Source organism: Micromys minutus, assembly GCF_963924665.1.
Source record: "Micromys minutus genome assembly, chromosome: 1".
In the NCBI taxonomy this organism is placed as follows: Eukaryota; Metazoa; Chordata; class Mammalia; order Rodentia; family Muridae; genus Micromys; species Micromys minutus.
Window position 1 is genome coordinate 119,099,766 of NC_137969.1, and position 24,635 is coordinate 119,124,400.

The window sequence follows — 24,635 nt, forward strand, 5'->3', positions numbered from 1 at the left end:
TAAGTATATCAATGTTGATGGCTAATCGCATTTTGTTAAGCAGTTGCTACTTTGGAATTATATGGTATGTGGTTTAGGGTTTAGTTAATTCTCCAGACTTCAAAAACCTGTGTTATCGATGTATTATAACAAAGTACAGTGCCACTTTGATTAGTCTGAATGGTTGCATGCTTTGGAATAAAGTTTGATTTATTTTTCCCTAAAAATATTTTGGTAGACCTTTTATTAAGTTTTTTGTTTTGATATTTTATGTCTTACAGTACTTTTTTTCATTTTCCTTTTTTTTTTTTTTTTTTAAGAGTGGGAAGGGAGGTGGGGAGGAGCTACGGGAAGAAAAGAATATGATCAATATATAAGAAAAAATTTAAATAAAAAACTAGAAAAAAGTTGTTTTGAAAATAAGTGGGGGAAAAGGCTCTGAAAAATCAAAATTTGAAAGCAAAGGCTCTGAGTAAGTATTTGATGAAAAAGACTTGGAAGATACTTATTTGGAAGAACATCTAATGACAGCAAAAAAGATGAAAAGGGGTCTGGAGCTGGCGACATGGCCCAGCCAGGCCTGTTTACCTGTACTTGTATCTGAAACAAGATAGAAGGAGAGAACTAATTTCTGCTGGTTGTCCCTTGACTTGTGTATTAAGGTTTCTTTTGCTGTGACAAAACATCATGACCAAAACAACTAATAAAAGAAAGCATTTAATTGGGCTTATGGTTTAAGAGAGTTAGAGTTCAATGTGGCAGAGCAAAGGTGGCAACAGCTGAGTGTTAACATCTTCGTCCAAAAGCAGGGGGCAAAGAGGGAACACTGGGCATGACACTAGTCTTTTGAAACAACAAAACCTGCCACAATGACACTGCATCCACCGAAGCCACACTTCCTAATCTTTCTCAACACTTCTTCCAATTGGGGACCAAATAGTCAAACATATATGCCTACAGGGCAATCTCATTCAAATCACCACCACTTACACACACACACACACACCCACACACACACACACACACACATTGTGGCATGTGTGTGCATGCATAAACTAAACATTTTAATAAACAAATAAGGGTCTGAAGATGCTGCTGAAGAGGGGAAAGGAATGGAAAGGAATATAACGTAGAAAGGAATATATAAAGAAACTGCAGATAGAAGTCATTTGAAGATGACAATTCTAACAGGAAACTGAGTGGAACATGTTTAGAAAACTATACTACAAAGGTTTGTAGTATAGAAAACTAGCAGGAGAAATTTTAGAGACACATTAAAAACTGAAAAATGAGTGAATGACCAGGCAGAACTAATACAGTGCAACAAGCTGATTTTTGAAATATCCGATGTAGTTGTATGAAACTGAAGACGCTCATTGGTGGGCATGGTCCAATATATCCCAGGATACAGTACCACCTTCTCTTTGCACATACTTTAGGTCTCTCATTGTGTTGCTTGTCTGCTGCATCGGAGCACAGAATGTTACTCTTGGAAGTACCAAGAGGGTGTACAGTGGATGGGTTCTTCCTTCCAGATGCTTTTCAGCCGCTGTGCCCATGATGCCAGCATCAGTTTTCTTTCTTCTTCTGATGAAACATCAAGACCAAAACTGATCTGCGGGGCAAGGACCTTAAATCCACAGAAGTGCAATGTACCATGCTGAAGCCAGAAAGAAAAGAAATTATCATAACCACATTCTTTATGTACATCCAGTTAAACTAGGAAAGGGAGAAAGTGATATGAATAAGCTGTAAAAATTATGAAACAGTGCTACAAAGTATTTGATAACAGTCTACTTATGGATAGCTGCAGGGTAGAGTGCTTCATTAGCAGAGGAACCTGGCAGCTGGAATTTGCAGACAGATCTTTACTAATGAATGCACCACTAAACACACTTTTGATGGATTTGGAAAATTATGCTATTTTTCCAAATATGCTATTTGCCTAATATATTTGTCAAAATATGTTATTATATGTTCAGTACTAAGTACAGAGAGATTATTTTAGCTATGATGTGCTCCTGTGGAAAGTTGTTGACTAAACTTGTGAATTCAAAACAAATTTTAAGCAGTATTTGTTGTATACCACTTAGGTAAAATAAACTAGTAATAGACAGTTTAATGTAAGGCTCGATCTAGGGCATTAGGAAGTCAATTACAAGTAGGTGTAGATTAAGTGGACTTTTAAATTTTTATAATGTTTACCTTTACTTCTACTATATGTTGTTATAATCTGGGATAAAGGACATACTTTCAAAGCAAGATTTAAGATCAGTCAAGGACATGTGTGAGAATGGTTAGCCTTCAGAGAGGGAAGCTCACAGAGTGTAATTGCCCTTAATGGAACATCACGAATTCATTAACTGGAATCACCTTTCAAAACAAGCCTAGTTTTCCCCTAGAAATATCACACTTGGTCTTTTGCACTATGCTTTTTAAAAACTCACATGCTCATCCAAGCCTTCCCTATCAGGCGGGGTTAGAGTACAGAAAGCCCACCTATATGTTTTTATATTACTTTCCCTCAGATGTTATGATTTTTTGGAAATCAGCTCTTAAAAATCCATTATTGGGGGCTGGATGGCTCAGCAGTTAAGAGCACTCAGTGGGTTTGGCAGCATTGGATCTGTAACCACAGTATATGTGGGGAGGGGAGCAAAGACAGGCAGATCCCAGGACTCACTAGCCATCTAGTTAAGCCAAATTAGCAAGCACCAAGATCAATGAGAGATGTAATCTCAAAAAATAAGGTGGAAAGTGACGAAGGAATTTATTTGAAACCGACCTCTATCATTCACATGCATGCACAGACAACTGCATCCACATACACACATTCATCACATAAACATGAGAGCAAACACCAAAGACAAGGAATGAACTTAAATGTATATACTGTCTATATAAAGACAACTCTGTTTTGAAAAGACAAGATAATTTCACTATCAAAGAGCTGGCAAACCAGTTAAAAATGCCAATAGAAATGAGTAAGGAATGTGAACCTAGAAAGAAAAGAGACAAATCTTAATTTTTATTTTTTTGAGACAAAGACTCCTGTATCTCAGGCAGGCCTCAAACTTGTGTAGCTGAAGATGACTCATGACTCTGAAATTCTGATCTTTCTGCCTCCACCTCCCAAGTGGTGATTATGGGGATGCACTACCACAACAAGTGTAGGAGGGAGCTGGAGCTCAAACTCAAGGCTCTGTGTACACTCAGTACTTCCTCCACCACAGACTCTTCATACATGCAGCTCTGTCCACCATGTCTACGTTCACAAAAGCAATCCCTCCAACTATTAAGTACAAGATTTCCTCATAACTGGACAGGTGCTTCTCCTTGCCATCTGAAAGCATATCCATTTAAGTTTCAAGGTCTCCTAAGAGTCTTTGCTCTGAAGTTTGCCTCTTGTTCTCTGTCCCTCTCCAGAGAGTTCCATGCACATGGGCATCCTAGCTTGCTGGAACTCACTGTCATCACCCTTCCCTTCTGTAGAGGGCTGTTCTTGAGCACTCATCTGTCCAGGTTGGTCAGTGGCTCAGGGGAAGCTATTCATATCACAGGGTCTGTGGTACCTCTCACCAAGGTCCAGCGGATGCTAGCTCCATAGATCACTGTAAGTCTGGAGAGGGCTCTCCAGGCCTTGCTGTTGCTCCTTACTCATACCAACACACCTGGTCCCACCTCAGGGCCATCACAATCCTCAGAAAACAGACAGCAGGCTAGCCAGATTTGGCTTAACTTTGGATCAGACATTATCAAAAGTTGTGTTTTCCCTCTTAGCCAGACTTTAAACTGTTACCAATCTAAATAAAATAAGGACAAAATGGCTATTTTCTCTATCTAGTTTGGGGTCAAAATGATATGGAGTGGCAAGGTTACAAGGCATATATGTATGTATGTTTGTGTGTATGTGTGGGGTGATGGGTGAAGGGTTGTCCAATGGGTCAGAAAAGTAGGGAAGGTTCACAGGGCATGTTTACCTGAAGTGGCCACAGGAAGTACCGGAAATCTCCACTGACCCCAGCTTTTGTGTACATCTCTGCTGTACCTCCCGTGGTTAAGGAAAGAAGGGCTAATTTACCCTACAGGAAGGGAAGAGAGTAAATGCATCTTGTGACTGCAAGAAGAGGAAACTGAGCTCCTGTGATGTAGTATAGAGGTTTACAATGGCCAGAAGAGAGTCTGAGTTCAGGTTCTTTTCAGGACAGCTGTAATGCTCCCATGTCCTGTGGGCCCATCTAAAGATGACACCTAATGCCCTAACAGGGATGGGGACAGAGCAGGCAGTAAAGGGACAAGTGAACATCAAACTTCTAACATGCAAGACTTCTGGAGGGGACTAGGTTTAGAGATACTACGAGAACTTAGATACCACAGGCCTAATGGAAAGGTGATGGATGGGCTTACACAGGATGACTTTGCAGTGAAGCATCTTGGTTACCTGGTTCTTCTTCATCATATACATTTAATTTCTGAAATTTTTAAAATTTAAAGCTATTTGCTTAGCAGAACATTTTCTCCATAAGATATAGATATTATGCATGGTACCTCCCAGGTTTCACAACCCCTCTCCCACAATATAGAACTGTGTGATTACCAGTCCCCATCGTAGGTATATGGAACCCAAAGATGTCAACTGATATACAAGATCAGCCAGACTCACAGAGTTGGTACCCTGGCACTGGGGCTGATAATGGTACTGTCCGTGTTATTCACCCTTGCTCAGTACCCAGCCCATACTTCCTTTGCCTAGTGTGTAGATTAGTGTGAATGCATATCCACCAACTATCAAAAAGCTCTGTAAATTAAAAAAAAAAAGATGTACTTGTCATCTATAATGTGTGTTGTGCATAACGAATATTTATTTATCTAATACAGAAATTTGAACTAGAAACATAAGTTGATAGATACCCTCATCTTTCCTTCCACTGGATGGATCTGTAGTGATCTTATCTTCAGAGCACATACCTTGAGAAAACCAGAGTCATAAAAACCTGGGATGTCGAAGGCAAATCCTTGGCATAGCACCCTATCCATCCAGCCTTTTAGGATTGCTGGAACGCTGAACCAGTATAGTGGAAACTGGAGATAGAACAAGCAGAAACAAATTATGTCCTGTCTTAGGATTCATACTTTAGCTCCAGTGATCTCTCCTCCGAGGGAACCCTCGGAGGACAAAGGGAGCCTACAGGATCAGCCTACTGGGGACACAACATGGGCACAGTGAGGAGAGGGGTAGCACTAACTCTGGTACCAAGGAAGTTTTATATCCATTTGACCCAAGCTAAAGGCATCTGAGCAGAAGGAGCCCAATCAAGAAAATGCTACCACAAGATCAGGCTGTAGGCGTTTTCTTAATTAGTGAGCAAATCTCTTGACTATTGGGGGTGGTTCCATCTCTAGGCTGGTGGTTCTGAGTTCTATAAGAAAGCAGGCTGAACAAGCATTGTGGAGCAAGCCAGTTAGCAACACTCCTCTGTGGCCTCTGCACTAACTCTTGCCTCTAGATTCTCTCCCTGTTTGAGTTCCTGTCCTGACTTCTTCAGTGATAGACTATGGGCGTGGAAGTGTAAGCCAAATAAGCCTTTTCCCCACCTCTACTTGCTTTTGGTCATGGTCAGCAATAGTAACCCAAACTAAGATAGGAAGTAGAAATAGAGACTTTGGGTCAGTGAAGTTCTTTGGTGATGGAAATATGGGGAGAGCAGAGCTCCCCAGAAGTGCTGCCATGGCCATTCTCGTCCAAAAGACTCAGGTTGAACAGAGCCCTTATATATTGAACAACCCTTCCCTTTGAGTTTGACTTGGATTTCAGTCACTATAACAACACTTTAGAAGCACATGCTTATATGACTACCCAGATTGTTATAGGTACATGTTAACTGCATCCTGTCAAGTTCTGGCAGGAGTACCATAATGAATTAATGCTCCTGGAAATCAGTCTGTTGGTCTAGTTCCTTATGTAGCAGCTTCACCTTCTTGGGATATATACACTGATCTAATGTGTGTGTGTGTGTGTGTGTGCATGCATGAGCATTGGATATGTACGTAGCAACTAGTCAGAGGATGGAAACAAGGAATTTCATATATTGAACCAACATTGCATTCCTGGGATGAAGCCTACTTGATCCTGTTGAATGATGGTTGTGATGTGTTCTTGGATCCAGTTTGTCAGAAATTTATTAAGTATTTTTACATCAATATTCATAAGCTAAATTGGTCTAAAGTTCTCTTTGTTTGCTGGGTCTTTGTGTGATTTAGGTATCAGAGTAATTGTGACTTCATAGAATGAATTAGGTAGTGTTCCTTCTGTTTCTATTTTATGGAATAGTTTGAGAAGTATTGGTATTAGGTTTTCTTTGAAGGTCTGGTAGAATTCCTCACTAAATCCATCTGGCCCTGGGCTTTTTAGGTTGGGAGGTTTTGTCGTGTTAATGGTCAGGAAATTTAATACAAGAGTTGGCACAAATTGACTAGATAAGCAATTGTGCATTGAAATCTGGTTCCATCTAGCTGGCATGTCAGGGACAGTGACTTTGTTGAAGTTTCCCACAATTATTGTGTGGTGTAATATATGCTCTGAGCTTTAGTAGAGTTTCTCTTATGAATGTGGGTACTCTTGTATTTGGAGCATAGATGATCAGGGTTGAGAGTTCATCTTGATAGAGTTTTCCTTTGATGGGTAAAAAGTGTCCTTCCTAGTCTTTTTTGATGACTTTTGGTTGAAAATCTATTTTATTTGACATTAGGATAGCTACTCTAGCTTGTGCTCTTCTCTGATGATCCACCTCTCTAGCCCAACCACACACATTTTAATAATTAAAAGAATTAAATCAATCTAAACAAATAGTATCTGCTGACATAGTGCTCACCCACCAACTCGTGGACAGAGCTAAATGAGATCGAGACCTAAGTTATTTATTCACCTGTATACATGAATTTTCCCTTCTACAGAGATTGATGTACCTGTATCTAAACAGGTTCCCTTTGTCATGATATAACTTGAATTAATATAAGTTTCTATTATCTGTTGAAGATAAGGTTTTACAACTACCTCCTGCTATTTGACCTATAATTTAAGATCAAAAGTCTCATTTATTTATGTATTTAGCATTAATTAAATTCCCTTCTCCTTCATCTATAAGTCTATTTCCATACTCTAAAATTGTCATATGTGGGTAAACAATCCAATAATTCCCATATGATCCATGGTTAAAAGAATCTGAGTCTTTGCTCTGGAATAAACTTGTTCAAAATTTCTTTAAAGCATTTTTCAGTCATTTTCCCTTCTATCTGTGTGTCTTTCTTTCTTACCTTTGACATCAAAGGCCTGGAATTTCTTTATTCCATGTATGCTTAAAACCATAAAAATAATTATCATTATACTTCCCCCATCCTTCAAAACAATTAAATCAAACTTCATTTCTATTCTTTATTTATCTGGTTGTGGGAGGCAGGCAGCTTCTACCATTTGTTTTTACTGAACTTTCAAGTAGCTTTTATCTTTACACAGCAGGAGCTCCCAATTCCTGAGCCTAAATTTTTTTTTCTAGGTCCAAACAGTGGGAAGATATCTCCTTGTGGCTCAGGCAAAACCTATAGTCTCCTAAGCCAATTTGCCACACCTCCTAATCTATCGTACATCATGGTGTGTGTATCTATTCAATCTTAGAATATGTAAATCATTTTTATACTGAGTTCTTGCCTGCCACATTGTGTGCCATCTGTAGTCTTAAATAAATGCTGCTCTATGCTCCTGGTTGGTGATCATGCCTCTAGACACCCTTCAGTGCACTCTTGATTCTCAAATGTAAGACATCCTCACATCAGATTAATTTTGATATGCCTTTTCAACCTCAATGCTGGGCACTTCTACACCTCCCCATGGCTAGCACACATTCCCCTCTGGTATAAACTGGCTATTCCTTTCTACATCTATGTTTTAGATTTTCAGTGCCAGACCCAATCTTGTGAATGACCCCTAAGGTTTCTTCCCTGACTCTTACTTGTTGGTGAGTTCTTTATTCTGACCTTTCTCACCTTACCTCTCATGATGTGGCCTGTTCTATGGGCCTCTCGTGGCAGAACCTCTTCTGCTTCTTGTCAATATTCCTTGCTGGAGAATCTTTTTAGGTATTGTTTCTACTGCTTTGAAAGATCCATACCCCCAAATTGGGAATTTTCTTGTCAAAACACTCAGGATTCTTGTCCCCAATTGGTTTTTGTTTTAACAATAACAAGCTCACAGACAATGGCTAGGCGGGTAGACTGAGGGAGGACCCCTGGATTTGTGTAGGCTAAGAACTAGGAGAGAGAAAGTGTGCAGAGATTGCCAAGATGGGGAAAAATAAAGGCCAGACCTACAGCCCACTCAAGATTAGAGAATAAGAGAAAATTGCCTCACAGGCCACTTCTCCAATGTGTTTGGGAAAGCAGAAATGAAATATAGATTTTAAAATATGTTAATTAAATGTATAAGAGGGGAGTCTTTGCTAGCAGTAGAGAGGACTAAAATTGCCCTGTCTTTGAGCTAGTCAGTAAAAAATTTAACTGGTGTGTGTGTGTGTGTGTGTGTGTGTGTGTGTGTGTGTGTTTCATTTGCTAATTCAGAGAGCTCACTGGCAGGTGCACTGGGTAAATGTTACCCTACGGGATAAAATCAGATTAACTAAGTACTGCAGCACAAAAGTCCTGCCTCATTCTTTCTCCTCAGCCTTTGGCAGTTGGCTCTTTATTGATTAATCGAAACCAATTGACAACAGGGACAATCAGTGTCTGTAGGTGCGGATTCCCATTTGATTTTGTGAGCTAACATGTGTGAGTAATTAAAACCAAAAATTACAACCAATCCTCAACACACTTGCTCTCAACAAGTAGTGGATTTTCGATGAACAAAGCACATCACTTTACTTTAAATGGGAGTGATGTTGGGTTTTCACTGGAAGAAAGATGCAACTTTTGGGGGGTTGTGTAGATGTCTCAGTGCCCGAACACCAGTAGCAGAAGCATGGGAACCTGTTATGAGCTTCCAGCACTTAGGTGAACATTAGGGGTGGTTATATGCACACCTGTAATCTCAGCACTGTTAGAGGCAGAAACAGAAAGATCCCTGGGGCTTGCTGGCTGCTAGCCTACTTCCAGGCACATTGATTAAGAGAACCTGTCACAGATGTGCAAGGAGACAGGGAAGAAACAGGACCCATGATGTCTGCCTTTTGAATGTATACAGCTGCAAGCACACTTGTACATACAAAACACACATGCATGTATTAGTTAGTTGTTACTCTGCTTAACTTCTTGGGCTGTTGTAAGATTGCTGCACCTGCCAAAGACCTCTGGGTTCATGAAGGAAAACACATGTCAGCTCAATTTTTAATATGCTCATCTAGCTCAGTGGCTGAGCACCTTCAGACATCCCTGCACCTAGCACAGACTCCCTTAGGACTTTTCACTTGTCCCCTGCTCTTTGACCTACATAAAATCAAGGCATGTGTGTGTGTGTGTGTGTGTGTGTGTGTGTATTCATCTGTGTATTTAAATTCAATTAATTTCCTTTTACTAAGCAAATAAGCCGTTTTCAGGCTCTAAATTTGTTATACCAGGCTGAACAGTCCCAGTCATTCCTTATTGACCCTGTTCAAAGTTCTTGAATATTTGAGTTTTTAATCTTCTTTAAATCATTTTCTTTCATTCAATCTCTGTTCTATCTCTATATATCTTTGTTTTCTATATTGGAGATAAAAGGCTTGTATTTATTTATTTCATGTATATTTAAAAGCATTTAAACAGTTAACCCCTTCTACCCTTAATGACAATTAAACCAAAATTCATTTATTTCTCACTTTTGATTTTCTCCTTGTTGGAGGTCAGCAGTCTCTATTATCTGCCTCTCTCTGACTCCCTCTGAGCATTCTGTCTTTTGAACAGCAGGGGGTTTCCAGCACCTCAGAGCCCAAAGATTTTCTGCATTTCTATACCATGGCAAGAAATCCCCACATGGCTCAGGCAACGTTTGTAGCCTGCTAAGTCCATTCTCACCTCTTCCTAATATTATACCATGGTGTGTTTGTATTCTATCTGAGAATCTCTAAATAACTTTGAATAGTGAGTTCTTGCCCCATATTTGGGTGACATTTCTTAACAGTTGCTAACCCATTTGAGCTCCAATGAGTGTATTCTACCTGCACTGCATTTGCCTAAGAGCTCATGGATGAAAGACACACAAACACGTCAGCTTAACTTTTAGAATGCCTAACTAGCTCAATGTTTGGTCACTTCTAATTCTCCCTGCAGTTAGCACACATTCCTCTCTGGTAATCTAGAGTTAACATTTTCTAAATCTATTTTTTATCTTTGGTTCCCCAGATTCAAGTAGGGGAGTGGCCCCAGGGGCTGCTTCCCTGGATTCGTACTACTAATAATACTAATAATACTAAATGGCAGAAGACCTTTATTTCCAATCTCTTTGCTCCCCTGTCATGGCAATTCTCTCTGTCCTTGTCCCCCGAAGACGCTAACCACACAATCTAAAAGTTCTGCCTTTGTCTCCCTGTCCAAAGTTGGCTGTACAGCAATTCTTTATAAGAAGTCAAAGTCAGCTGGAGTCAGGGAACTTCAGAGCCTGGAAGTGTTTTGAGAGCCAAATTAAGACACAGCATTAGAATCAATCCTCAACATATGGACAGAATCACAGGGCATAGCTGGTGCTAGGCTGAGGATGTTATAGACATGCCACTCTTTTAAAAATACCTCATAATTAATGTTGCTTTATGCAATCTTTGTCCTTGTTTTATATAAACTGTTAGCTAAGGATGATTTTGGAAATGAAAATGTAATTTTAAAGAAAAACTATTGATCACACCCTAATGTTTCCTAGATTATATGCATTTTATAATATGTTTATTTTTATATTATGTACATTGGTATTTTGCCTGTATGTGTGAAGGAGTCAGATTCCGTAGAACAGAAACAATACCCAGTTGTGAGCATGTAGGAGCTCTGTCATGTAGGAGCACATGGGTGATGGGCCTCCTGGGTGTTGTGGGATTGGGTGTGCTCAGGGCTCAGGTTCAGACTGGTAGGGACCTGGGCCACTGGCTGGGCAGGGTTCCTGCATCCCTGGTTCATGGGGACCCAGTTACTCAGGGTATTGGGACAAATGTTTTATCTTCCTCACGAGTCATCCTATAAAAATCTTGAGCAAAGTGGCTGGACATAAAATCAACCCAAACAGATGAGTAGCCTTCCTCCACTCAAAGGACAAACAGGCCGAGAAGGAAATTAGGGAAACGACACCCTTTACAATAGTCACAAACAATATAAAATACCTTGGTGTGACTCTAACCAAGGAAGTAAAAGGTCTCTATGACAAGAGCCCCAAGCCTCCGAAGAAAGAAATCTAAGAAGATCTCAGAAGATGAAAAGATTTCCCATGCTCATGGATTGGCAGGATTAATATAGTAATAATGGCCATCTTGCAAAAACCCATTCATAGATTCAATGCAATCCCCATCAAAATTCCAACTCAACTCTTCAGAGTTGGAAAGAGCAACCTGCAAATTTATCTGGAATAACAAAAAACCCAGGATAGCAAAAACTATTCTCAACAACAAAAGAACTGCTGGGAGAATCACAATCCCCAACCTCAAGCCATACTACAGAGCAATAACGACAAAAACTGCATGGCATTGGTACACAGACAGAAAGGTACAGTGGAACAGAACTGAAGACCCAGAAATAATGGCGACATTGATGACCTTCGCTGTCAAGTATATTCGGTGTGCTACGCAAAGAACGTGTAGGACAACAGTCTCAGATACACTGTCCACGCCTTTCAGGCGATAAGTCAAACTCTTGGTGGCTTCGACGCTGTCCACGAGTGCTTTCCATTAAGTTTAAAGCTGGGGTGAAGAGAGCAGAAATCTCCAATGCCGTTCATTGATCAGTATGTGAGCGGCACCATTGGTGAGGGTGAAGACCTGGTGAAATGGAGAGTGCTGTTTGAAGAGGCAGAGAAGAAGGAATGGGTCAGCCAGCTGAGTGGTGTGTCTGTCAGCTCTGATGTTTTCTTCCCTTCTAGGGATAATGTAGACGGAGCTAAAAGGAGTGGTGTGGCCTACATTGTCGCTCCATCTGGATCTATTGCTGACATGGTTGTGATCGAGGTGTGTGATGAACTGGGGATCATCTTGGCTCATACAGATCTCTGGCTCTTCCACCACTGACCTTAGCTGATGTCGTTCCCTGAGTAGGAATCTGCTTTCTACTGGCTGGGTAGAGGGTCCCCTGACAAAGCCTGAGATTGAGGAAGGCTAACCATTAAGAGCAGATTTTGCAGACACCAGGGACATCACCAGCTTCAGAAATACATGCTGAGTCAAGGCAAGCACAGACATTTGACCCAGTATTCAGCTGTTCTTGTCATCTGTCAAACAGGAAGCACCGGAAACCCTGGGGACAATGATGTCACCAGCAGCAGCTACAGATAGCAGTGTGTGTCAGGTCGAGAAAAACAGATCTGTTCATCCAGATGTCCTAAGTTCAAATTCCTGCAACCACATGGTGGCTCACAACCATCTGTAGTAGTATCCAATGTCCTCTTCTGTCCTGTCATGTCTGGAGGTCTGAGCTTGCCTGAGATCCCCACACAGCACATAGCATAGGCCCTCAGAACATATCACATAAAAGTACTCATCGTCTATGTCTTTTCATTGAAGAATTGAGTCCATTGATGTTAAGGGATATTAAGGAATAATGGTTGTTGTTTCCTGATATTTTTGTTGTTAGAGGTAGAGTTATGTTTTGTGTGCTTTTCTTCTTTGGTGTTTGTTGCAAGAGGATTAGTTTCTTGATTTTCTTAGGGTGAAGTTTCCCTCTTTGTGGTGGAGTTTTCCATCTGTTATCTTTGTAAGGCTGAATTTGTGGACACATATTGTATAAATTAGTTTTTGTCCTGGAATATCTTGGTTTCTCCATCTATGGTGATTCAGAGTTTTGCTGGATATAGTAACCTGGGCTGGAACTTGTTTTCCCTTAGGGTCTGTATGATGTCAGTCCAGGATCTTCTAGCTTTCATAGTCTCTGTTGAGAAGTCTGGTATAATTCTGACTGGTCTGCCTTTATATGTTACCTGTCCTTATTCTCTTACTGCTTTTAGTATTCTCTCTTTGTTTTGAGCATTTGTTGTTTTGACTATTATGTATCAGGAAGAATTTCTTTTCTGGTCCAGTCTATTTGGGGTTCTATAGGCTTCTTGTATGTTTGTGGTCATCTCCTTTTTTAGGTTAGGAAAGTTTTCTTCTATAATTTTGTTGAAGATATTTACTGGGCCTTTTAGTTGGAAGTCTTTGCTTTCTTCTAGACCTATTATTTTTAAGTTTGGTCTTGGTCTTCTCATTGTGTACTGGATATCCTGGATGTTCTGGGTTAGAGTCTTTTTGATTTTTGCGTTTTCTCTGACTGTTGTGTCAACGATTTCTATGGTATCTTATGCTCTTGAGATTCTCTTCTCCATCTCTTGTATTCTGTTGGTGATGCTAGCATCTATGACTCCTGATGTCTTTCCTAGGTTTTCCAACTTCAGGGTTGTCTCCTTTTGTGTTTTTTTTCGTTGTTTTGATTTCTGTTTTCAGTTTCTTCACCTAGTTGTTTGTGCTTGCCTTTAGCTCTTTAAGTGATTTTTGTGTTTCCTCTTTAAGGGCTTCAACTTGTTTTCATGTGTTCTCCTGGTTTTCCTATACTTTTTTCTTATTTATGCACTTCTCAAAGATCTCCATCATCATCATGAAGTATGATTTTAAGTCTACATCTTGTTTTTCTGGTGAGTTGGGATCTCCACTATTTGCAGTGGTGGGAGAACTGAGTTCTAATGTTGGGAGGTTGTCTTGGTTTTTGTTTCTTAGAGTCTTGTGCTTGCTTCTTGCTTTTTTGTTATAGGTGATGCTAGGTAACTTGTTGTCTCTTTCTGGAGCTTGTCTCTCTTGTAGGTCTGTGGGCCCGTGGTCTCCAGAGGCAGATTGTTTCTGGGTGTTCGTCTTTCTTGGGTAGGCTGTGAGTTCTGATGGCAGAGCCCAGTCCTGATGCATCTGGGCCAGGTCTGGCCTTGGGCTGATAGTGTGCACTTCCAGGCAGTACCACTGCCTGTACCGTAAGAGTTCTGGGTAACCTCTCCCAGGGCAGAAGAAGTTGACTCCCCCTTCCACTTAGGATGTAGAGCACTTCTGCAGCAGCTTTTCAGAACACCTAGTGACCAGTTCCATGGGTACATTCTTTATTCATACTGACTTAGAGAGTCAGGGTTTCAAATAACATTAGCTGTTAGGATCTCTTTACTGAAGTAGGTAAGTATTCTACCCAGGGTTATAACTAGGAAAGCTATTTCAAGTAACTGTGTACAAGACCTAAAAACATTGGTTCCAAATGTAGTGTTCAACTATTTATTATAGGAAGATTCTACTCATCTGAGGAAAAACAAACAAACAAACCTGAAATATCACTAGATCAGCTTCTTGCACCTTTCTCTGTTCTTCAAGTATGTCACTGGTCAGAGCTTTCTTCTTGTAGGCTTCATAGGTTTCTATCCCATAACTGAAGACTTCAGGATTAGAGAGGGTACCTAGCAAAGAAAAGATCAAGTTTTCATTTTTATGTGAGTATCCCCAGCTTGCTCCAGCCTTCCAAAAACTGCTATGTGGTCTGAGCTCACCAAAGCCTTAGGAATTTTTCTGTGACTGACCAGAAGTTCAGTCTTGAGATCAGGCTGAGAGAGAAGACTTGAGAGCCACACTGGTAAGAATGCTTCCTATCTTCCAGGAGCTATGCTCTGTACAGGTCACTTCTTACATCTTCCCAACAACTCATGAGATCCCTGAAATTCCTAACTTAGTAGAAAGGAAGCCAAGACTTGTAAGAAGCTAGGTACTTAGTGCCATGTGAATCCCAGGTAGTAGAAGTAGTCCTGAAGGCATGGTGGCCTAAGACTGATGTGATCCCCAAATGCATGGCATCAAGAGTTGAACGTACAAACTCAAGGCCTCTGAGAAGAATCTCAATGGAAAGTGAATCAGTCCTTTTTATAACTGAAAAAATTGAGCAATTCTTCGCACTCTACTTTTCTATGCTTTATAGGGACCCCTAGAGTAGAACTACATTAGGGATAAAGCTGGGATGTTCTGGAGAGGTTATCAGATGGAGTATGGCCACCACATCACATTCAGCCCAAGTCTACTTACGTTCTTTGAACTTACAGTAGTTCTTCAATATCCAAAGGAAATGGGTCTGACACTTTCTGCACTTTCTACTTTCTTAGTCCCCATTTTGCTGTTTATAAAATAGTACTGGTCTTGAACTTGGGGATCAGGCATTCAACTATTATGATATATCCCTAGCCTGAACTAATCTATTTGAAAAAAAAAATGGGAGAGAGGGGGAGAGAAGGCTTAGTGGCCAAGAGCACTTTGTATTCTTGCAGAGGATCAAGGTTTAGTCAGCACCCATATAAGACAGATTATAATGTCCTGTAACTCAAATTCTAGGAGTTTTGATACCTTATCCCTACCTTCTCTGACACCTGCATATTTGTGATATACATAGGGGCAAGCAAGCAAACACACATACACCCAAGTATAAGAAGAAAGAAAGACTGGATGAACATTACAGACTGAATCTGGAGGTGTAGTCTACATAATTCCAAGTGCATAAACAATGAGTACCTTTTTACTTCTATCAATGGAAGAGATGGAAATTAGGGGTATAATAAAATACCATGCCTGCCTGAATGTTACCATGCTCCATGCCACAGTGATAATGGTCTAACCCTCTGAAACTTTAAGCAAGATTCCAATTGAATGCTTTCTTTTAAGAGTTGCTTTGGTCATAGTGTCTCTTCACAGCAATAGATCAGTGACTAAGATACACCCAGCAAAATAAATATTTCACTTCAGTGGTGCTGGTTGCTTGTTAATCACAGTTGACTCTTCAGTCTCAGCTGACCAGAACCACAGAACTTTCATTCAAAATAGTAAATATGAAATGGCCTCTATGGTCTTTAAGTAACTCTCAACTTCCCTCTAAGACTTTTTAAGCAGGCCTCCATCATTTGTACTTCTCTTTAACATTCCTTTCTTCCAAGCTCTCACAGAACACATGCACCAAGCTTTTTTCACTCAAACACTCTATGGCCTTTTTTCACACAAAGTTCCAAAGTCCTTCCCATACCAACATGTTTAGGTCTATTCCAGCAATACCCCATTCCTGATACCAAATTCTGTGTTAGGGTAACTATTGCTGTGATGAAATACCATGACCAAAGCAACTTGGGGAGGAAAGGGTTCAAAGGCTTATACTTCTACTTCATTATTCATCATTGGAGGAAGTCAGGACAGGAACTCAAACAGGGTAGAAATTTGGAGGCAGGAGCTGAAGCAGAGGCCATGGAGGGCTTGATCCTTCTGGCTTGCTCAGCTCAGCTTTTTCACAGAACTTAGGACCACCAACCAGCTTAGGGGTGGCCCAACACATAGTGGTCTGATCCCTCCCCTCAATCACTAAATTAAGAAAATGTTCTACAGGCTTGCTTACAGTCTGATCTTATGGAGGCATTATCTTAGTCTATGTTCCCACTTCTCCAATGACTCTAGCTTGTGTCAAGTTGAAATAAAAGTAGCCAGCAAACAGTAGGAACATTTTCTTAAGAACAAATTAGGAGATCCCATCCATAACAGGCTTACAGGTATGAAAGAGAAAACTTACATGAATATTTTTCCCTTGAGAAGACTATGCCTGTGGGCAACCTGTGTTGTAGTAAATATTAAAAAATAAAATAATGGTTTATCTCTTTACTGGCCCTGAGGTCTCACTCCTCAGGCCCAACCCTGATACAGAGCTGTAAGTACCTCTGGCACCCCGTCTGAGCCGCCACCACAGCCCAACTCTGTCCGTGCAGTTTTCCAGTGAAAGAGTTAAAATTTTAAGTTGGCCCCACTGACCCTGTCTTGAGGACAAATATGCTTCAAAGCTAAAAACAAAACAACTTGTTTAAAGAAATGGCCCAACCGCAGACCAACTAGACTCGATAAGTTCTGGCTCCGACGTCCTGAGAAAAACAAAGTATAAAGGTCAGTGTGCCCCAAAATAGAGTGACCTAGAGTTAAATCGTGTCCAAAATGGACAGAGTGTGCCAATTTAAAGGAACCAATGAAATTGCTATGCGCCTGCTGCTAACTGCTTATGTGATTTTCCCTATAAATACTTCTCCCCATTTGAGTTCGGGATTGACTTCTTTATCTTCTGTGTGTGATATGTGTTGTCCCCAGAGCTCTGGAATAAACCTTTGCCTGATTGCAGCAAGATAGGCTCTTCGTGGATTCCTGGGTTTGAGTTTCCGGGTACTTGAGTGAGGGGCTTCCCCAATTAATTTGGGGGTCTTTCACCACCTCCATCCCGGGTGTTCATTTACCCCAAAACTCAACACAAACACAACTCTACAGCCTGATAGCTTTTCATACAGGTTTATATACTCAATTCTCAATCCACAAACCCTCTACACAACAAGATTGCACCAAATAGACAAAGATACAAACTGCCCTTCTATATGAGATATTAGACCTATAAAATCCATAATGTATATAGCTATTTAATGCCAATCAATCCCACCTGGGTCCAGCTGGTCCTTGGGAACCTCAAAGTTGCCATGACCTTCATCCTCTGTCCTCTGACCTCTGCAGAACTCTCCCCCTCCACCACCCTCACCCAGCCCAGTCAATGGCTTTCCTTTATTTTACTAATTTAAATGGGAGGGTTCAAAAGAAGTCACCTCTGGATTACAGACTAGGCAGCCCTTCTTTGCCCGAAGTGGAATTAACATTAAAATACAAACAGCTTTTGGACAATCTACAAACCTGATTACTTTGGATTCTAGGAAGTTGGTTCTCCAGAATTAGTTTCATTGTGCTCAGGCTCCCAGTGCAGCAATGATGTAACTATATCCAGTCGCTGACCTAGAACTGCAAGCTCAAACAAATCTATTCTCAAGTTGGCTGTTAGGCACTCTGTGACTAGTGAGGAAGGAACAGTTAGATATTGCTGACATTTTAAAATTAGAACATACAGAAAGCTTTCAAAGATTTGTATCTGGACTCACCAGTGATATCGTTTCTTGTGGCTCTGGGCTCAAAGTTCATGGCATATAAATCAGACACAGTGACTGTGCATCCCAGCTTGCTCAGTTCTTCAACAGCCACTTTCTTAAGGGAGCCATTGAAGGATTTGGGTTCTTGGTGTGCATAGACAATGAGCACTTTCTTACCTGTCAAAGGGGATATTCATTTCCTTTGAAAAGCAAATCATTTTTGCCAAAACCCAGTGCAGACTAGGCACATCACTGCATTGAACCAAAGAAATCAGCAGCCTTTTAAATGGGTGTTATAACAATGAAAAGTTTAGTGTTAGTACAGGGTACTGTAACCAGACTTACTAATAATAGAAGTTGAGCAGCTTGTGGTTTTTAAGTGTTTGGAACCAGAAATGATTTGGAATTTGGATTTTTTTCAAACTTTGAAATGTCTGTATAGACTTCATAAGTTCACACCCCAAATTTGAAAATTCAAAATTGTAAATGCTCAAGAACCTAAACATTTCGATTCTGGAGATTTGGTAATCATGTGCTCAGAACTGTATTTCTGTATTAAGATAGTCAACCTTTACTCATAATACAATCAACTAAGCCGTGTTTCTTTAAAAAAAAAACATATAACAAAATTCTTCTAAAATCCTGCTCATTTTGGACAGCCCAGTACTTCAATAGGAGGAAAAAGGTAAAAGATGGAACCAAACCTTGGTCTAAAACAGAAACTAGTTTCCTCACTGCTCTTTTTGAGAACTTTTTGTCTCAAGAATGGTTTCTGGACAAAGACAGAATAGGCATCTGGCCCACTTTGTTTGGTGGAGGTTAAAATGGACAGAGTAAGTAAAAAGTACCAAAAAAGTTAATTATACACAGTGATCCCTGTCATAAACCAAATGGGTTCACATGCATTTCTATGTTGCTTAGAATTTTTAATAGCATGTGATATAATTTGACTAAATGTCTAAAGTCCCCATAACTAGTCATTACCTGCCATGTTGGAGGAGATGAATTCTCTAATTTTCTATAATCGCCAAAAGTTTCAGGTACTGTCACTCTCCTTGGTTATTGTAACACTCTGAAAGAAATAAAGGGAAGAATGGAAGATAGAGCTGAGGTCAGGATACCAAGAGCAGGCCTCACAGTTGCTGCTTCTCAAACACATCTGAACAACAGCTTTTCAGAGGGTAAGGAAACCTCTCTGGGGAAGGGGCTTCCTGGTATAAACCTCATACCATGTCAGACCAATGTTTTCCTGTGTGTTTTAGAGGACTTGAACTTTCCATGCAGGAGCTATAGAGGAAATCCTGGGAAATGAACCACAGATAAAAAAATTGAGCTGTGCCTGCTCAGCCAGCCTTTCTGCATCCCATGATTTCATTTTCAGCTAGTAAGTGAGGCTGATAAGACAAAGGGCATTGGCAAAGTCAAGGGGTGTCACTGTGCATCTCTGGGCCTTTAGCTGTAAATAAGGCATGCTTCAGTCTTCCACTTAGAGCAGTGGTTCTCAACCTTCTGATGCTGTGACCCTTTGTTGTGGTGACCCCAACCATAAAATTATTTTCATTGCTACTTCATAACTATAATTTCTCAAATGTTATGAATTGTAATGTAAACATCTGATATTCAGGATAATCTGATATATGACCCCTGTGAAAGGTCCTTTGACTCCAGAGGGGGTGTGGCCCACAGGTTGAGAAGCACTGCTCTAGTGTCACAGGGTGGCCCGGAAGACTAAGAAAGATGGCACATATCCATATGGCTTTAATATGGTTCTAGGAGACATTGGGTGGATTTAGCATGTGTAAGCAAGCCCTAAGGTTTAACTTCTACCACACTTCCCTTCAGTAAGAGTTTGGATAAAATATGCTTTCTAAATGGCTTCAAATACAAGGGGGATGTCTTAGTTACTGTTTTATTGCTGTGAACAGACACAGTGACCAAGGCAACTCTTATAAGTTTTAACTGGGGCTGGCTTACAGGTTCAGAGGTCTATTATCTTCAAGGTAACAGCATGGCAGCATCCAGGCAGGCATGGTTCAGGAGGAACTGAGCGTTCTACATCTTCATCTGAAGGCTGCTAGCAGAATACTGGCTTCCAGGCAGCTAGGATAAAGGTCTTAAAACCCATGCCTACAGTGACACACCACCTCCAATAATGCCACACCTCCTAATAGTGCCACACGCTGGGCCAAGTATATACAAACCACCACAGAGGATCATGTCATCACTGTCTTGGCTAGACGTCTCCAAACAGCTTTCTGGAGGCAGGATGTGTTGGTTTGAATGAGAAATGTACCCTCATAATCTCTGGTCTTTGAACGTTTGGTTTCCATTTGGTGATGCTGCTTGGAGAGGTTATGGGGACATACATCCTTGCTGGAAGAAGCATATCACTGAGGGCAGGATTTGAGATTATATGGCCTTACTCCAGTTCCAGTCCCTTTTCTCTGCTTCCTGCTTGTGATTAAAGATGTGAACTCTCAGGTTCCTGGCCCTGTCATCATGGCTGCTGCTAGCTGCCATGCTTCCTTGCCTTGATAGATTCTTATCCCTCTGAAACCATAAGCCAAAATAGACTCTTCAACAAGTCACTTTTAGTCACAGTATTTTATCACAACAACAGAAAAGAAACTAACATATAATATTTCCTGATATTGGTAAGGAAAAACACATACACACACACAACCAAAAACTCAGATAAAAGTCAACCATGAAAAACCAAACAATCCAATTTGGACTTTTCTTTAAAGTTATACAAATGAGCTTAATAAGCATGTGAAAAGGCACATTAATCATTCGAGAAATATCATGCTAAAATAAAAATAGGTTCTGAGGTTGTTGGGCTACTTGAGACAGAAGATTTTGAGACAGTCCTATTTGTTTACTCATGCAGGGAGTCAACATTAAGACTAGGGAAAAGTTAGAAAATGTCAAAGTTCTGCCCTTGGTTCACGATGCATATTTATGGAGCAGACCGAACGTTTCATCTCTCTAGCTGAGCACTAATCAGATGACTTTTCACATATCTCAGTCACTAAATATTGTGTAGACACCACAAATCTAGATTTTCTCTGCATGCTCCATTACAGAAAGGATGTCCAGAGACAGTGAAAAAATGGGGATATTGAGCCAGCCATGCAAAAACCTGGAGCAAGAGAAAAAAGTCAAGGAGAGTTAGCTGGTAGGCAGTCGGGTAAGGACCTGGTGGGAATTGACTTGAAAGAGTTCAAGAAACAGCAAGAAAGGTTATTTAGCTGGGCTCCGGTTTGAAGTGAGTGGCTGGTGATGTAGCCAGGAATCTGGGGGTGGGGGTGGGGGAATCACTAAATAGGGCAGAGTAACTTTTATGCCAAGAATAACAGAAGACCTTAGGCAGATAGCCCCAAGGTTGATACACCCTTTCAAAGGTTCCCAGGGCCACTACAGTTGAGCAAAACACATCCCTGGATTCCCCCAAGTGGGCCCAGAGTCCTTAGTCCAGACTTTGACAGCAGTGCTACTAGGTACCCAGTACACGCAGTCTTCTGCCTCCTCTTGCCTCACCACCCCATCTATGCTACTCAGAGTAAGAAATGGCAATATCAGGCTGCAGAGATGATGGCTCAGCGGTTAAGAGCACTGGCTGCTTTTCCCAAAGTCCCAGCAACCACATGGTGGCTTACAACCATCTGTAATGAGATCTGATGCCCTCTTATGGAGTGTCTGAAGACAGCAACAGTGTACTCATGCATAAAATAAATAGATAAATGGATTTTTTAAAAAGAAATGGGAACATAGAGACAATCTCCTGATACAGGCTCTTCACTCTCAGATACTTTCCTTAGGTAGAAATTGCAAGTTACCCAGGTTTTGTTTTTTGTTTTTTTTTTTTTTTGGTTTGTTTGCTGTTGTTTTATTTGGCGGGGAGGTATGGTTGTTAACCTACAAGCCACATGAAATGAGCCACATGATAGAGGTAAACATAATTTTGTCTTAACATCCAGCAGTTATGTTGATATTTTCACCATCACTTTCCATGCCTCTTTCTACACAGGCAGGCTCATTCCAATAGCTTACATATTATCCCGTAGTGACATCATTGCCTGCCAGCTTTCTGTGCTCACTTAGGTTATCTTCACCCAGAGGGAGCTTGCTCACGCTCCCTCCAACCCCCGACCTTAGAGGCGTTTACGATTCACAAAAGTTCAGTCTTCTGTATCTTTCAGACTGAGATTTCCAGAAATTACAGGTTACTGAATTCGATAGTTTCACATTAGGTTACAAAAGCTGATACTTCTTTTGGGCTAGAGTTCTTGGCGTCAGAGTGAACCTCACTCAGCTGCTTAAGGCTACACATTAAGGGAAGGCACCCTGTACACACTTTGCTCTGGATTCATTTTTATTTTTACCCTTTGGTTAAAAAAAAATATGCAGAGACCCACAACTGCTCACTGTTCAGAAGTGGGCTGACGAAGCAACTGTTCAAGTTAATCAAGGCCTGGAGCCAATGTGGACGCGCCTGCTGGTACTTAAAGGCTCAAGGTGTCAGGAACTTTGTCAACACGGGCCCATCGTTTACTATGCAAGCTAAAAACCGGAAAAGACTTCTTTAGTTCTGCATTTTCCCCAAATCCCCAAAGTTGCCTGCAGGAAGGACACACATGTCCCAGGGAAGCAGTGAACAAACTCTCACCTCTGCTTCCTGTAGGGAACACGGTGCGCACAGCCAGGGTCTAGGGCAGGAAAGGCTACGGCTTGCAAGCAGACACTGCGGCTGCGCAGGCTCCCCACACGGCCCCGCCCTCACACTGACCTTTGGCCTTATTCTGGCAACACCCTGCCCACAACTCCCTCTAGGGCCTGTCAGTGCAGAATCATTGGACTCTGTCAGTCTTCCCTCCCTTCCTGTCCCCTCCTCCTGTTCCTGCCCTAGGCTGGGCTCATGTGGTTGTGGGTAAAACCAGTTTCATTTCTTGCTGATAGCATCTGGCAGGAAGCCTGTGTGCTGGGAGATGTCCTGCCTTGTACCTAATCCTTCAGAGGCACTAATATATCCAGGCAAAACAGCACAAAGCTTCCTACAGTCTACTATTAGGCAATCAAAAGAGAAATGAGTTGTGAATACATCTGGCTCCAGTCTTCAAGGAACTTCCCAGAGTAAGATCATCCAATCCCAAAAAAGTTATACATTTCATGAGTCTGTTTCCTGAAAGAGCAAATTACAGGTATAGGGAATCAGAGTAGTGGTTGCAGAGATTTAGGAGTTAAAAAACAATATTTGTGTTGAGGGATGCATTCTTTGCCTGTCCTATCAGTATCATGCCACAGCAAGACACTTTTGCCAGATGTTGTCACTGGAGAAAATGGTGAAATGGATATATAGGTAAAAATAAAAATAGTTAATTAAAACAAAACGTTGCAAGACCTAGGACCTCACTAAGCTGGAAAGTCTTAGGGCCAGTGGAGAAGTGAGTTGGAGAAGCTGGGGAAAGGAGCTGGTAAGAACTTTAGATGAAAAAATTGCATGTGTGTCTGTGTGTGTGTGTGTGTGTGTGTGTGTGTGTATGTGTTTGCTGTTGGCTTTCTGGCTTGCTACTCTCAGGTTCATCTTACCAGTTTAAGGAATGGTGATATGGTTGATCTCTCTGCTACCATTTTCCTTTTATGAAGAGGTGGAATATGGCATTTTTACTGTACTCCCCAGCAGGGTCAGGGCTGCCAGTGAACCCTGACCTGTAACAGAGCTGCAGGTGTAGGTGCCTCAGCACCCGTGGGACCAGGCATGGCTGGAGTACAGCAGCATCTGTGAACAAAAAGAACTCACAGACACACTGTGGGTCAGATGCTTTCCACCAGGGACTAGAATCAGAATGGTAGAAGTTGAACAGTAGGACAGTTCACTAGGAACACAATCTTAACTAGAATAACAGAGCTTTCCAACAATCTGGCATTTGCTTCAGTTACAGCAAACCAATCAGAGTGGCGTTGTATGCTGAGCTTCAGCTCTAGGTCATGCTCTCAGAATGAGATGCACTGATAATGAACTTCAAGGGATCTACAGTTAATCATTTGTGTCACTTTAATGTTGCAGAAATGGACAAGTAGAACTAGCATCACAGGCAAGGAGGCAGGAAAGCCTACCAGTGCCTTCCTCAATTCCCCATCTCGCATATTTTATTTCAGAATAAAATGGAACTCTGTGTGGCTACTTTAAAGATGACCACACTAGTCAGATTGCCCCCTACAAAAGTTGTTGTTTGGATTTTAAAAAATATTTCTTTCTCTTCTGCTAAAAGTGTTTCTTTTGCTTTGATAACAGGACACTTACTAATATCAATTATTGTGTATATGTGTGTTTATTTGTAAAATTAAGTAGCTTTACTTACATTCACAATATTTAGCTATCATTATTACCAATTTCCAAAAACGTTTGCATAACTCCAAATAAAAACTTCTTTTCCATTCACAATTTGGATCTTGAATGTGCCCAGAGGTCCATGTGCAGATGAGGGCTTGTATCCAGGCCACGGCACTTTTGGAAGGTGGTGAAAGC

At 41.0% G+C, this 24,635-nt stretch overlaps 2 protein-coding genes across 3 annotated transcripts in view; one reads left to right on the top strand and one right to left on the bottom strand.

Annotated features, from left to right (window-relative positions):
- LOC308430566 (serpin B6) overlaps positions 1 to 24,635 on the top strand; it is a 75,168-nt gene that overhangs the window by 23,961 nt on the left and 26,572 nt on the right. The window lies entirely within an intron of this gene.
- On the bottom strand, positions 681 to 22,864 carry NQO2 (N-ribosyldihydronicotinamide:quinone dehydrogenase 2). Of its 2 annotated transcripts, XM_080912758.1 has the most exons (7): positions 22,776 to 22,856; positions 19,091 to 19,178; positions 18,119 to 18,283; positions 14,463 to 14,593; positions 4,948 to 5,061; positions 3,960 to 4,061; positions 681 to 1,639 (listed from the first exon to the last, which is right to left on the bottom strand). In XM_080912758.1, the coding sequence occupies exons 2-7, from the start codon at positions 19,095 to 19,097 to the stop codon at positions 1,463 to 1,465; spliced, it is 696 nt and encodes a 231-aa protein (XP_080768884.1). In that variant the 5' UTR covers positions 19,098 to 19,178; positions 22,776 to 22,856; the 3' UTR covers positions 681 to 1,462. The 2 variants fall into 2 exon arrangements, with proteins under 2 accessions (XP_080768884.1, XP_080768885.1); XM_080912759.1 differs by lacking the exons at positions 3,960 to 4,061; positions 4,948 to 5,061 and having other exon boundaries at positions 22,776 to 22,864.

Bases quoted from the DNA above. Each gene is read 5' to 3' on its own strand.
- NQO2 (XM_080912758.1), bottom strand. The intron at 5,062-14,462 runs GTTTGTTTGTTT...TTCTATCTCCAG, and splicing joins CTGATCTAGTGATATTTCAG to TTTCCACTATACTGGTTCAG. The intron at 1,640-3,959 runs GTAAACATGCCC...TTCTGGCTTCAG, and splicing joins ACTTCCTGTGGCCACTTCAG to CATGGTACATTGCACTTCTG.